At 43.2% G+C, this 14974-nt stretch overlaps 1 protein-coding gene across 1 annotated transcript in view; it reads right to left on the minus strand.

The window, feature by feature from the left end:
- The window catches only part of LOC126154484 (espin), a 485111-nt gene that overhangs the window by 179689 nt on the left and 290448 nt on the right, over window positions 1-14974 (minus strand). The window contains exon 3 of the mRNA XM_049916140.1: window positions 12677-12860. Coding sequence (XP_049772097.1) covers window positions 12677-12860 — 184 coding nt within the window. The remainder of the gene's footprint in view (window positions 1-12676; window positions 12861-14974) is intronic.

Here is a 14974-nt window from a genome sequence, read left to right on the forward strand (position 1 = left end):
AGTGGTCATAGTGGCATGCTAGATTGTTAACAACGTGAACAAGTAGGTAACAGCGTCACTCGGGCCAGGTTATATCGATTGTGTTATTCACGCAGTCACTTACGGGAAGCTCTCTAATAGGTCCTTCAATGTCTGCAACTTGGGATTTGTTTGTTGCTAATTGGCTTATTATAATTACCGATAGGCCTGAGTTAACAAGAACCCGGCAGTGCACTTCGATACACGTTCTAGCCTTACTGCTTTGCAGTTTTACTATCTTTAGTGCTGGTAATGAAATTTATTTTCTCCCCTAGGCAGCGGTTGTCAATCACTGAACTGAGCATCAAAATCGAGAGATCAGTTGATGTGCCGGATCTTCACGTTGTCTGAGTTGCACCTTACACCGTATGGACCTAATGAAATTACGTACTGGTTACATAATACTCTATCTTGAGTCAGATAAAAGTACTCTTAAACCAAATTACTGTCACGATAAACGTGATAACTGGAGGTAAGTATCTAATTCATGGCTCCCCCTTGATTGGAGAGCACCTAAAGACTTTTTATAGACAGATCACGACATTACAGTTTTTCTTCAATCGAGAATGGTCGGTAAGTAATTTAATCAAGACTTGATGTTGTTCAGTATACAAATGCCTTATGGAAAAGAATGTCCCAAGATATGCTCCAAGGTGAATTGCTGAACTGAAAGTGTATTGCGCAAGTCGTGTTGCTATTGACTTTTTTTAGCGATAATAGCACGTGTAATATATTTTTTATTAATTTCTCTGGAATCGGAAGTGACATTGTGTCTAGCTGTAATAAATTTAACTACTCAGTGTTTTGCGCTCTATTGTTCTAGATTCAGTCAGTTTTTGAATTAATACAAGTGCGTGAGAATGTTGAGACTCGAGAGAAAGCGTTAAATGCGATAGAAGCGCATTACGCCACAAATTACACAATAACGGATTTTACTGCTGATAACGAATTGCCCGAATGAACCAAATTCAGTTCACTGAGAGAGGTTTTTGGAACTAGAATAATAATACCAAGACATCACTGACTGTCGCCTGAAACGGTGTAGAAATTAGAACTCAGTTCATGTGGTTTTGTCCTTTTGTTAGATAGTTCACTACATTTTTCATTTGTTATTCATGTATTTTAAGAAAACTTACCAAACTTTGACGTGAAAAAAAAAGGTTCAAATTACTCTGAGAACTATGGGACTTAACATATCAGTCCCCTAGAACTTAGAACTACTTAAACCTAACTAACCTAAGGAAGTCACACACATATATACCAGAGTTAGGATTCGAACCTGCAACCGTAGCGGTCGCGCGGTTCCAGACTGTAGCGCCTAGAACCGCTCTGCCACTACGGCCGGCTTAACGTGAAACTGTAGACTTTTGACATCTGAATGTTCTTAGAAAATCTATTCACATATCAAAACTGCATGAAGAGGCCACCTTAAATAAACTAACGGCCGTTGTCTCAAGGGAATCTTGAAATTTATTAAGTTAATTTTTATTTAAAGGAGAGGTTGTTCTTAGAGTTTTACACGGTCCAGTCACATTAATGTGGTCACCGCCTGTGTTTGATGTCAAAGTGCAATAACCACTCACAGGCGGCAGGTGGCAGCACCAGCAGTGGTTGCTATATAAAGCGTGTTGGGGGGACGCGGAAAACAGTGAAGGCACTGTCGCAATCCAGAAACGGAGCGGTGTATCTGTCATCCAGAAGGACATGATAATTGGTTTTCGCATCAAGGCCGGAAGCATTTACGAAACGGGTAAGTTTGTAAAATGTTCGCGTGACGCTGTGGCTAAATATACCGTGCATGGCAAAATGGCGGTATCCAAAACTGGCGCCGAAGTAGCTGCGGTGCACCACGGACCATAGATGACAGGGGTAAACGACTGTTGCGGAGAAAAATGTGTGTGAAATCTTATGGGACTTAACTGCTAAGGTCATCAGTCCCTACGCTTACACACTACTTAATCTAAAGTATCCTAAGGACAAACACACACACCCATGCCCGAGGGAGGACTCGAACCTCCGCCGGGACCAGCCGCACAGTCCATGACTGTTGCGGTGATGTGTACGAGTAAACAGAGTTGTAAGTGTTGAGAAAATGTTCACCCAGATGAACCAAGGGGCTACCAACAGTCTCTCTTCGATGACCATTCAGCGAACTTTGCTGCATATTGGCCTCTGGTGCAGGCACCTAGTCCATGTACCAGAGCCAACACCTCACCTACACCTTGTTCCTCAGTTGCCTTTAAGACCCTGAGACCTCCCCCTCCCCTCTCCCGCAGACATAATTGCATCGAGATAACTTTTCTCTGACTTGCTAGGGGACAAAAAGTCGGTCGCCAAACTATTACATGAATAAGGATAAAACAGATGGGCAACGAAAATTTCTGATATCAAGACCTAAAATAGATCACTTGTTTATACAATGCAGAAAAAATAAGCCAATACTTCTCCAAAGAGACAGGTGTAAAAACCGAAGTGTATAATTTACTTGAAACAGCGTCTTCTTTACTTTTCTTGATAATGGGCATGAAATTGCTCGTGGTATTATGGTACAAGAGATTTCTTTTATTTTTCACCAAATGACAAATTATAAAAATGAAAGATGAAAGTAAAAAACGAAACAGATTATTTCATCAGGCTTGTTACCACCTGTGGCCAGTTTTTAAAATAATATAAACTCAACTCCAGTCCAGTATCACTTAATGTTCGCTGGGGAACCTCGATTTGGTGCAATCGGCAGGGTCCCATTGGAGCCGGTGTGGTAATTTCGTCCTCTGATCGGTCACTGAAATGCAAATCGTATTTCTGTGTCTATCATAAATGCATGTACACTGCAATGTTATGTCGCTATGGATGAGTGAAGAATGAAAGGAGAATATGGGACGAAGCCTTCCGCTGCTAAATAGCCGGTTTCTTTCGAACAGAAACAAAAAAGGAGTCCAGCTTGACTCCGCATCCCACTGGTGGATCACCTTTATTAGTGCAACGTCCCTCGCTCTATGAGACATTGCTCTCTCTTTGCTGGCCAAACTGATGTGACGAATTTGTCTTACACCATGATATCAACAGGTTACCTCTGGGTGCAGCAACAAAGCCCCAGGGCTTCTTAGTGTCTGCACCTGGCACGGACGTACGACTATGCCAGCAGCCCTTATTTCAATGATTTCTTAATTTATCATTGGCCCTGCGGGATAATACGTAATTCATTATCTGTCAAGCCACAAAAGATAAAATGATAAGCATAGTGCTTGACTTTCGTTACACCTCGCACAGACGTATGACGAAGTGAGCATGCCTTATTTCAGTAAGTGCTTAATTTGTCATTATTCCTTACAGATTTTATGTAATTCATTATCTATCAAGCCTCGAATGATAACCAGCGTACTCGAGAAGCTCGTGGAAATCACTCTTTAATCTGTCAGTTTAAAGCGAAATATCTAAGACCTCATGGACTGATCGAATGAGCCAAAATTGATTGCTTAACAGCCTATGCTGATTGTGCTTGACAAATGACGAACATAAATTCGCTCAGCATTAAATTCCAACACGATGGATTATACCACACAACATCAATAAACCTGTACAACCTGTGGAAAATGTCGTATGATTTACCCGTAAGACCTTTGCACAGGATGACACAAAAGTATATTTGGCATGCAAATAAAAATTCTCCTAGTCATTATGCGGGGCGTACGATGGAGGGAGAATTATGTTTCCTGACTAGTTTGGAAACTGTATACTTCGATGATAGCGACTGCGACACTTTGCGATGCACAATGTGTCTCCTACTAGTTAGTCGAGCATTCCTGCGAAGTTTTCACGTGAACTAAACGAGACCGTGACGAAGCGCGTAGTTCGTCTTTGAATCTTATACTCTATTCCTTCTGTTAATATAACATGTTACAGGCCCGAAAGCAAAAGACAGTCTCAAGAATTGGCCGAAAGAATGTTTTGTACGCGACGTCCTACCTGAATGTGCTTCACTTACTCAGGATTATTCTAATGAATATGGGTCCAATAATTTTGTTTCCCCTCCGCTAGATGTACGCCTTTTTCCACCTTAAAACGCTCTACATAAATTTTCTGCGACACTTGGAGGATGTAACTACTTGCAGTGACAAATTGACGATCATTTGTCGGATGTTATTAGTATTACCTATTGTTTGTGGAGATTACATTAAATGTATGCACGACGTTCTCTCGCGTTTCGTTGTGCACGCTTCAAAAAAAGTTTTGGATCACCCCGGTTCCCAGAACGTCTGAAGACAGACGTTGACTGTGGATGTTGTATCACAGACACAGTCCCTTTGACTGTTCAGAGATGTCACTAAACCCGCCCAAAGATGTAAACAACTACGTAAGAGGAGCTCCTATTAGACGGAGGGGGCCAACAGCCGATCAGTTCCAGGCATTTCACAGGGAAGGAGGAACACGGCTCGTGTTGTCTGTAGTTCAACCATACCTAGACGGTCAATACCGCGGTTCGATGGCGTCCGCATTGTTACTTTGTGCCAGGAAGGTCTCCCAACAAGGGAAGTGTCCAGGCGTCTGGAACTAAACCAAAGCGAAGTTTTTCGGACATAGAGGAGATACAGAGAGACAGGAACTATCGATGACATCTGTCGCTCAGGCCACCCAAGGGCTACTATTGCAGTGGATGACCGCTACCTACAGATTACGGCTCGGAGGAACGCTGACAGCAACGACACCATGTTGAATAATGCTTTTCGTGCAGCCACAGGACGTCGTGTTACGACTTAAACTTTGTGTAATAGGCTGCATGATGCGCAACTTCACTCCCGACGTCCATTGCGAGGTCCATCTTTGCAACCATAACACCATACAGCGCGATACAGATGGGCAAACAACATGCCGAATGGGCCGCTCAGGATTGGCATCACGGTCTCTTCACCGATAACTGTCGCGTATGCCTTCAACCAGACAATCGTCGGAGACGTGTTTGGAGGCAATCCGGTCAGGTTGAACGCATTAGACACACTGTCCAGCGAGTGCACCAAGGCGGAGGTTCCCAGCTGTTTTGGGGTGGTATTATGTGGGGCCGACGTACGCCACTGGTGGTCATGTAAGGCGCCGTTAACGGCTGTACGATACGTGAATGCCATCCTCCGACCGACAGTGCAACCATATCGACAGCATACTGGCGAGGCATTCCTTTTCATGGACCACAATTTGCGCCCCCATCGTGCACATCTTGTGAATGACTTCCTTCATGATAACGACATCGATCGACTAGAGCAGCCAGAATGTTCTCCAGACATGAACCCTATCGAACATGCCTGGAATAGATTGAAAAGGGCTGTTTATGGACGACGTGACTCACCGAGCGCTCTGAGGGATCCATCCCGAATCGCCGTTGAGGAGTGGAACAATCTGGACCAACAGTGCCTTGAATAGTTTGTGGATAGTATGCCACGACGAATACAGGCATGCATCAATGCAAGAGGACGTGCTACTGGGTATTAGAGGTACCGGAGTGTACAGCAACCTGGACCACCACCTCTGAAGGTCTCGCTGTATGGTGGTCTAACATGCAATGTGTGGTTTTCATGAGGAATAAAAACGGCGGAAATGATGTTTATGTTGATCTCTACTCAAATTTTCGGTACAGGTTCCGGAACTCTCGGAACCGAGGTGATGCAAAACTTTTTTTTTATATGTGTAATATTGCAATAACGCGATCTCTCTGTACGCAACTCTATCGTCTGCGACCATATCTGAAAGATACCATAATGGGAATTGTGGGACGATTGCAGCTGAATGCATGACAGACTCATATGAAAAGTGCATCAGCTGCAGTTGAAAGGAAGGGCGTGCGCCTGTGAACTCAAGGCTGGAGGACGACAGCAAACGCTGTTTGATCAAAAGTATCCGGACACCTATTAGTGGACATTAATATGGTGTGTGTCCATCCCTTGACTACGTACATGGCGTGTATATGGTGAGAACAATCGCTGCCATGCCGGAACCGTATTACAGCCTTCCCGGACCTTTGTTTGCCAGTTCACCGCTTCGCAAGCAGGTCGCAGCGCGCTGTTAGCGGAGAGCTGACCGCGTGCCTCTGCAGACGCCGCACCCTTCCTTATCTGCAGCGCCCTTCATGAGCGAGCTGCTTACTGAGCCTGCTACCGCACTCTCCTCTTCATTAGCGAGGAGCTCCTGTTCTGCTGTCGGGGCCGGCATCGATCGGCTTCGATACACGTTGCATAATGTTACTCCACAGTTTGAAATTCCTAAGAAAGGTAATCCACCCGTAGTTTGGGGCCACAGTCATATAATACTGTTTAGATGAAAGTTCCACCGTTTGACTGTAAATATCGTTCGGCCTTTTTGAAGTACCACACTGAAAACATGTATACATTGTGATTCTTATTATCGTTTACAAAACCACGAATCTGAGACAACTAGTGTACTATAAGGCACATGGGGCCGCAAGTGTCGGGAAGTTCACCAAAAATGGATGACAAACGTAAACATGTGACGTCACCAGGTGACGTACCTCGCCGCACGTGCAGTGATTTGACTTGTCGGCCCCACCATCGCCGGTAAGGGCCAGTGCTGCACGTAGCTCCACTGAGCTACTCTGTTTTCGAATACCTTTTGTAAGTGTGATCTATTGTAGAAGTTACGATATTATTGTTCTCGCTGTAACGATGCAAAAGCTGTCTTAATTTTGTGATTGTTTCCTTTTGTCCCTTCCTTCTTATTTACGGTCTTTATTTAGTAGAGAACACGAAGGTTATTTACTGCTAGCGATGCATTTCGGAAGATTATACTCATTTACTTGTGACGCAGTACGGTAGGCTTTTGTTGTGCTGTACTTTGTAATTAACCAACAGTGACCGTGAAACTAGTAAATAAAATAACAAATCTTACCTCAATATGCGCACATCATTGTCTAACGCAATGCAAAAAAATACTGTCTGTCAGATGCAAAACTCGAACCCTGAATCCCACGCGCTGAAGTCGTGTAGGTCGAGAGCTACACCTATGTGAACACTTCATTCTCCTCTGGATTGGGGTGATCAAGTGCGACAGACCGATAGGATCCACCGCTGCACGTGAGGCGAGGTACGTCATTCGGTGACGCTACATGTTTAACATTTGTCATGCACTCTTGGGGTATTTCCCGACGCGAGCTCGTGTGTCTTATATTAAATTATTTGTCTCAGCGTCGTCTACATCGAATCCAGAGTTTTTAAACGTTAATAAGAATCATCCTGTATATAAAGAATGCATGAGAAATACAACAAACCAGAAAGTAGGTAACATTGTGCCAATAGAATTTAGAATCAAATGCTGTTTTCAAATTTTTTATAATTTAAAAATTATTTAAATTGTGTTACGCGCTAAGCATGATCAGACTTCTGCAAACGAAGTCATAGTCGAAATATATACTAAATTTGGTTGTGTAATGCAGGTGTCACAGCATATAAAAGAAAACATAATCATAGAGTGTGTGCCATTAGTAGAACAAGTATGTCTGACATACGTTAAGTAACTGTGTCATTAAATGATCACCAAACACAGTGTAGTCAGTATTAACCAAAGCCGTACTGTCCGAAGAAAGAATTAGAGGTGGTGATTCTGAGATGATGTTATAAACTTTCACCGATGTTGGAGAAGGGTAAATGGACCAATCTGAGGTAAGGGACTCCGGAGAAGACCGTCTCGAAAAGTATAAGCGAGGATCGACTCAAGTTCTGGCTTAGCCTCGCGCAGCGTCCTATCTTTGGGCCCCAACGCTCGAACCCTGATCGTGACTTAGAGAATTCCTGCTGAATACTTCCCAATACCCGTAGATAATTTCCCTTGTTGATGGACTAGTAACAGCGCACGTAGATAGATGACAGTCAGACAGAAAATTCAAAGTCAACTGTGCAGTACTAATGAATCCCACTTACCTGCACGAGTTTCATAAGCCGCTACAGCTGTTCAAAATTGCGTCCCTCAGCGTCGATTCAGGCATGGCATCGTCGCATAAAGTTTTGTCATACCTGTTCTAATACCCCTGGTGTCGTTTGAACAGTATCGTAGCCAGCGATAATTCTTGGCAGGAGATCCTCTTCAGTCTGGACAGGCGTCTCGCACACGAGAGTTTTGACATCGACCCACAAGAAGAAATCAAGTGGGATGAGATCAAGTGGACGTAATGGCCACAAAACAGGACCTCTGCCTACCCACCTTTCCCAGTGTTCCCTATGTCTAATGTGAGGTGAAGCTCCATCATGTTGGAATCACATCCACTAACGAATAGTAAATGGGATATGTTCCAGGAACCTGTCTCTGATAAACGCTGTACATTCAAGCGGGAGGAAGAAGACACAGACGTAATACGTAATCATTGACTATCCCTAACCACACGCTGACTCATCATCCCTGTTGATGGCTCTTCAGAACCGTGGCCTGGGGATTCCCATCGGCCCTAATATGAGTATTGCGACACTTATATCATTCCGACTTTGGTGAAACATGCTTCATCCGTGAAAATTACAGCTGCAGAAAAGTGAGGATTGACTGCGACGAGAACCACTGGCTCAACACGACATGAGATCCGAACTCAGTACGAATCGGAGCATGCAGTTTCTGTGGATGGTACGGGTGTAGCTGCGGTTCATGTAATACTCACCACACACTGCTCTGTGAAACCTTCAGTTCACGTGCAGCTGATGGAGTGCTGATTGCGGGCGCATCATTCACTCGAGCAAGCGCTGCATCTTCTAAGTCGGCAATTCGTGAACCTCATCGTCTTCCTCTGTCGTTGTACTGTCGAACCTATTGCCCTGTTCCACTTAATTTTTGGAACATTCTTGGAAACGAGGCGAGAGCCGGATTCCTTCTACGCAGATATTTGGTCATGCTCTACCTTTCTGCTTCTCTGCTGCTTGCACACCCATACACGAAAATCATATCAGCAAGTTCCAGCACCGGGTACAACTCCCTTTGGTTAGTGCTTCAACTTGTAAACAAGGAATGCAGTCTACTACAGTACAGACACTATACACCAGGTTTTCTCTTGTCAGTACACAGCAAATCATCTGCTTTGAGTTAGTTAAGTTATTATCCCAATCTCTACTCCTGAGTGTTCTTCGGGACTGTCTACTTTACAGTCTTAGCAACAACAGTAGCGATTAATGTAGTCCACGGTCAGAGGTATCAGAACGTTCTCGCTTATAACTTTCAACTCGGTCGTTTCCCAACCAAGATCCCTAACCTCAAATTGATACATTTACCCGTCTCTATCATCCCCAAAAATTTGTTACACCGTCACGGAATCACCCTTATATTGTGTCATAGATTTATTGACTTGGACACTGGGATAGCAAACGACTTGATGAAATCTGAAGAATATGCTACGTTCATGTATACGATATGGGACGAACTTACCTTTATCAGAAAACGCAGAACAGTAAGCAGGAAGTTGTGCTTGAAAATAATATCTCACTATTCCAAGGAATCAATAAAGAGTCTGCCTACTGCAGTCAGTATTATCTACATGTGACTGATATATTCTCCAACAGAAAGATTGTATGTCGTTCCTTCCCAAAGATACATGTTGCTCCCGAAGACAAGTGCTATTCAACTCCAGAAATTGTCTTATAAATGATCTATGAAATTCAGATCCGGTGGATATGCAGACCACTCCATTTGTTTGAAACCATCCCTTGTCAGAGTCACACTTTTTGACGGGAGTGGCACTCCATGAAAATGATGAATATGCCTCCCCGCTGTCTCGACCGAAACTGATTTCTTTCGAAGAATTCCTTTCCCATACTTTACTTTGTATCACTCTACCACTACCCTTCCATTTCATTTCTTGATCCTCAGCCCTTTTCCTCTAACATACTTCCCATTCCACTACTCTGAATTCTCTGCCTCATCCCCCTCCCCCTCTTCAACTGCATCACTGCTATTTCATTTCCGTTACACATTAAATGAATACATAATCGCATGCTTAAACGACACAACACACATGTGACGAAGAATATGGAAAGAGACCATTTTTAGATTAAAGAAAAAACCAGTAGTAAAATTAGTAACACTACACAAAACGCACGAGGCATACCTAGCCAAAAAGGTACAAACAACAACAAAAGTGCTGTATTGTGGTGTGTTTCAGATCAAGAAATTGAAGGTTCTGCAAAGCAATATGGGATGAGGTCAGTATCAACAGTACCATAAGAAGAAATACTCAAAAACGTGCAAGCAGACAGCGTCTCCTGATGTGAGTGAAAACCAGGCATGAAATACCGTAAGAAATAACTTCTTTTGTAACGAACTGTTTTTAGATCTAGAAAGAAACTCAGTTTACAAATATCTCTCACTACAGACCACTGATGAAGTTTTATTTTTATTAAACGAAACATGCTTGTGATAAACACACGGCAATTTTTTTCAGTTGCGAAGTCGGAATCAAAATACCTTCAGTAATTGTAAAGCAACTGCAGTCGCTATGGACGTATGCAAATGAAAAATTTATATTCATCTAGTATCTGAGAATGAGAACACTTAGTGAATTCCAACAAACTTCAGACATAGTTTCAAACATTTTCGATACTTTATCACTGACATCTTCCACAAAATAATAAAAGCAAAAAAGGTTGTCAATGCAAAATACAATTGCCCTTCGAGAACAAATCCGCAGTCACTGATTTTCAATGTGGATGATAAATCTGTTTGGAAAGTTTTACCGCTTAATACATTTTCTGTTGTCATGCAGTAAAACAGCATTCACAGCATTTTTGTAAACGTATCCGCATATACCACTGAATGTACCAGCAAAATTATATCTTTGTACGACGCATAGTTGAAGAGATGCGCCATCATAAACACAGAAATTCTTGAAAAATCAGCTTTGGCTTTTTATTGGTCCACCAGTGAATAATCCGAAAAAAATAACCAACAGAATTCCGGTTTTGCGTCTTCCCTCAGAGGTTTTACAAGTTTAACATTAAATATTTTACAAATTAACTCATTTGTAAAATATCCAGAGGTTTGGAGCTGTTTCATACATGGTAGTTCGATTTTTTGAAGAACAGCGCAGTGACGTTAGTGGTATTTGAGTCATAGAAGCCAGTACATTATGCTGGGCGGAAGAACCATGCAAACGAAAGTATCATCAGGTGTGTCCGAACTAAGCGTAATAGGACCTCCAATGTTCACAGTATTCGTGTACGATTCGTTAGATAACATCAGCAGCGCTATAAGATCGTTCTCTGACGATGTACACGTGTCCGTGAACATATCGTCGTTGGCCGATCGCAAAGAACTGCAGAACGGCTTGGACAATAATTCTACTCAGAAGGGACCGCGGTTACTCGTCATCACCGATTTCTTCCAGATTTGTGGTACATACAGTGCTTGGCCAGAAATGAAAACGACAGAAGTGGAAGCTTCACCTGGCTAAGCGTTAAGGGGGGTAGGACGTGAAACGGGTCGACTTGGATCAGGAGAGGCATCACAGGACATTTTAATTCACACTATCTATAGTTTTACAAATAAATTCATAAAACTTTGTTAACATGACCAGGAAGGATTCAGGAGTCACACTCATAGCAGAGGAAGTTGAAATACATAACAAAACAAATTTTTTTACATGTGAAATTTCATTATTTTTTCACTTGGTATTAGCTGCATTTGTTGCTGTAGGTACACTTTTCTTCATAAGTAAGAGAGATTCTTCGATGAATTTTGCACAGCATACAAACCATACTTACAGGTGTATGAAACTCTAGAATTTCCCAAATCTGTTAAAAACTGTGGTAAAAATTGAGATAATTAACTATAAAATTCGAGTTTTCTGTAAACACAAAGTTTAAAACGTAACGGCCCATTCATTTTTCCATAGATTAAATAAGTTCTAGAGTTTCATACACCTGTAAGTATGTTTTGTAAGCTGTGCAAAATTCATCGAAGAATCTCTCTTGCTTATGAAGAAAAGTGTACCTATAGAAACAAATGCAGCCAACAGTAAGTGAATAAAAATCATGAAATTTCACATTTAAAAAATATTATTTTTTCGTGTTTTTGAACTTCCACTGCTATGAGTGTGAATCCTGAATCCTTCCTGGTCATGCTAACAAAGTTTTATGAATTTATTTGTAAAAGTATAGACAGTGCAAATTAAAATGACCTGTGGTACCTTTCCTTCTCGAAGTCGGCCCCTTTGACGTCCTTCCCCTCTTAAGAAGAAATAACACTTTTGGCGCTGGCAGGCGAGACATTAACCCTTTATGTTAGAGTATCTTCCAGGCAGAGGTTGGCGCTCCGGAAAGAGCACAGAATGGTGATTTGAGGATCGTGGGGTCGAGTTCCTATGCGGAAAGCTTTTCTTTTCTTACAGTGCAAATAAAAAGAAATAATGATCAGTATATTGCATTTATTAATATTTTCATAACATATATGCAACAAATAACTGAGAACGTTGGGTGCAAATGCTAGACTGAGGTGAAGACACTGGCACAGGAAAGGAAGTCGTAGCCATCAGGCCAGTCAGTAGACTGATGTGTGTGTGTGTGTGTGTGTGTGTGTGTGTGTGTGTTCGTGTTCCACTCGCACCGCCGAAAAAAGTAGACGGCCGAGCATGCTTGTGCAAAATGCTTGACCACGCAGGGTTGTCAAACGTGCAGTTGCGCGTACGCACCATCCACTTGAGGCAGGGCAGGCAACCCATCTGAGCGGCGGCGTGCACGGGCGCCATGCCGTCCTTGGCCCTGACGTAGAGCGAGCCGCCCGCCTGCGTCACCAGGTAGCGCAGCACGTCCAGGTGCCCCTCCTGCGCCGCCAGGTACACCGGCGTCACGTCGTTGTCCATCTGCGTGTTGGCGCTGGAACAGAAACGTCCAACGTCACTTCACCTCAGCTGTGCCGGTAGCCAAGTTGCCTGTCTTAGCTAACGTTGCGGGTATTAGTGCTTCGAGATCCCCACGAGACAGCACTCTCAGCTGGAAGCGTTTCATTGGGAGATATTAATTATCAATCAGCAAACATACTAATAGAATCTCTGAGCTTCGTTCAGTCTTACCTGTACTAGTTTACCTCATACTGCCTCCAAAGGTTTATCAATACAAACACGACCCAATCCCAGGCAATAATTACTGGCTGGCACTATGCATCGTCCCCCATTCTAAAAGATGTTACCTACTCATTTGTCTTTCTCTAGGTCCCAAGTCACGTGAGCATCAAGGAGAGAGACCTGGCCCACTGTTTGGCTAGAGAAGCGACTACTCGCCCACCAATCGGTTTGACAGTCCATGTGCAGATTTTCGGGTGCAGGTAATGCTGACTCGCCATGTCTGCGCTACGGCTGGTCAGTTTCCAATAATACAGTACCAATATCAGTTAATTAGGTATTATTTTTAGGCTACCAGTTTCGACTTTGAACAATAAGTACATATTAAAATACAGTGCGTATTGTCTAAGAGATGCAAGTGTTACATATTAATTTACATAATTGTAATCGGTCATATGAGATAGGTATGTTTCATATAATGAGCCACCCCCAACTTGTGATTGCGGAGCAGGTAACATGCTGGTGGAATGCCCCCTCTTCCTGGCCGTCCATGCCAGTCACGGTCTGTCGGATTCTTTAGTTATATTATTGGCAGATGAGGTACGGACAGTTGAGCTGGTTCTCCGTTGCCTCCAGGAAAGTGGTTTTTATTCTCAAAGATAACGTTTTAAAGGTTTCCAGGGCAGTGTGGAGGGGGGGGGGGCGGGGGGGGGGGGGCGGGAGCGGATGGTTGGGGATGTGGCTCCCACCACATACTGGACAATTGCTCGACTCTTCTACCAAACGCCTTCATCATCCCTATTTTATTATGTTTTACTTGCTTTTACTTTTGGTTATGTTTTTTTTCTGCCATATCCTCTTTTACATTTTAGGAGTAGCACTCCAATGAAGAAAGACGTTAAGGATTCCTTATCCTCGATACTAGCTTCCTCCGAGAGAACAGCTTCTGTTTCCATCCTTAACACTTGGACTATACTGAATCGTGGGGTGGGACTGTTGTGAAGGGACGCCCCCCTAGCACGGTGAGTTCTCGGAAACACGCACCTGCTCCCACCCACCTCCTGTTTATTACGTTACTGTCTTAATCCTTGACTGGGTTGGCGGATAGTCAGATGTGAGATTTCTCTCGCCGCTGATATGTCGTCTGCTCAAACTCATACCTTTACCACTGTCTAAATTATTACGTATCTCGCCAGAGATACGTAATAATTTAGACAGTGAAACTACTTTCGTCCGCCCATAACTGCGGGTTCTTGGATTGCTCTCATAGAAGGCTCATCAAACTAAAACGCGTGTAATATTTTTTCACTTTATTACTTCAATGAATAGTAGATTTACTCAACTCTGACACAGTTCTTTGCCAAAGGATTTTCTGATAATTTACAACTGTCATTGACTCTGATAGCATCACCTGATGCACAGATTAAAAAACTGTTCTCTTGCAACATAAAACGGTACATTTAAGAAAGTGCACTTCATCAGAAACTTAAACTGTCACAGTCGTATACGACAATGTTGACTGCTGTAGCTGTGGTCCGAACTAGACTGGATGCTCGACCTATGCAGACGACAGAGTGAGAGCGCTGCTATGCTGGAAGGGAGGCGTGGTCTTCTGGAGTGTCTCGCATTGGTTGTTGCGAACTGCAGCGAGTCCTCACAGATGTCTGTGGAATCGTTTCGTGTTGCCGACTTTGGTGTGGCACCGCGATCTCTGGACGGTACAACGCTTTCAATGCCTAGACCATACCAGTCCTACAAACTGCCACAATTCGATCAAATTTGTGCTGACGTCACTAATTGCACATAGACTTATGACCACGCCGGTTACTCCTTTAACTTCCCAAATCGCACTCACTAAGTATGCATCTCTTGCAGCTCGTTCCTTAACGAAAAGTACACTGACGGAAAAAAATCGCAACACCAAAAAAA

The sequence above is a fragment of the Schistocerca cancellata genome, chromosome 2 (assembly GCF_023864275.1).
Source record: "Schistocerca cancellata isolate TAMUIC-IGC-003103 chromosome 2, iqSchCanc2.1, whole genome shotgun sequence".
Taxonomy (NCBI): domain Eukaryota; kingdom Metazoa; phylum Arthropoda; class Insecta; order Orthoptera; family Acrididae; genus Schistocerca; species Schistocerca cancellata.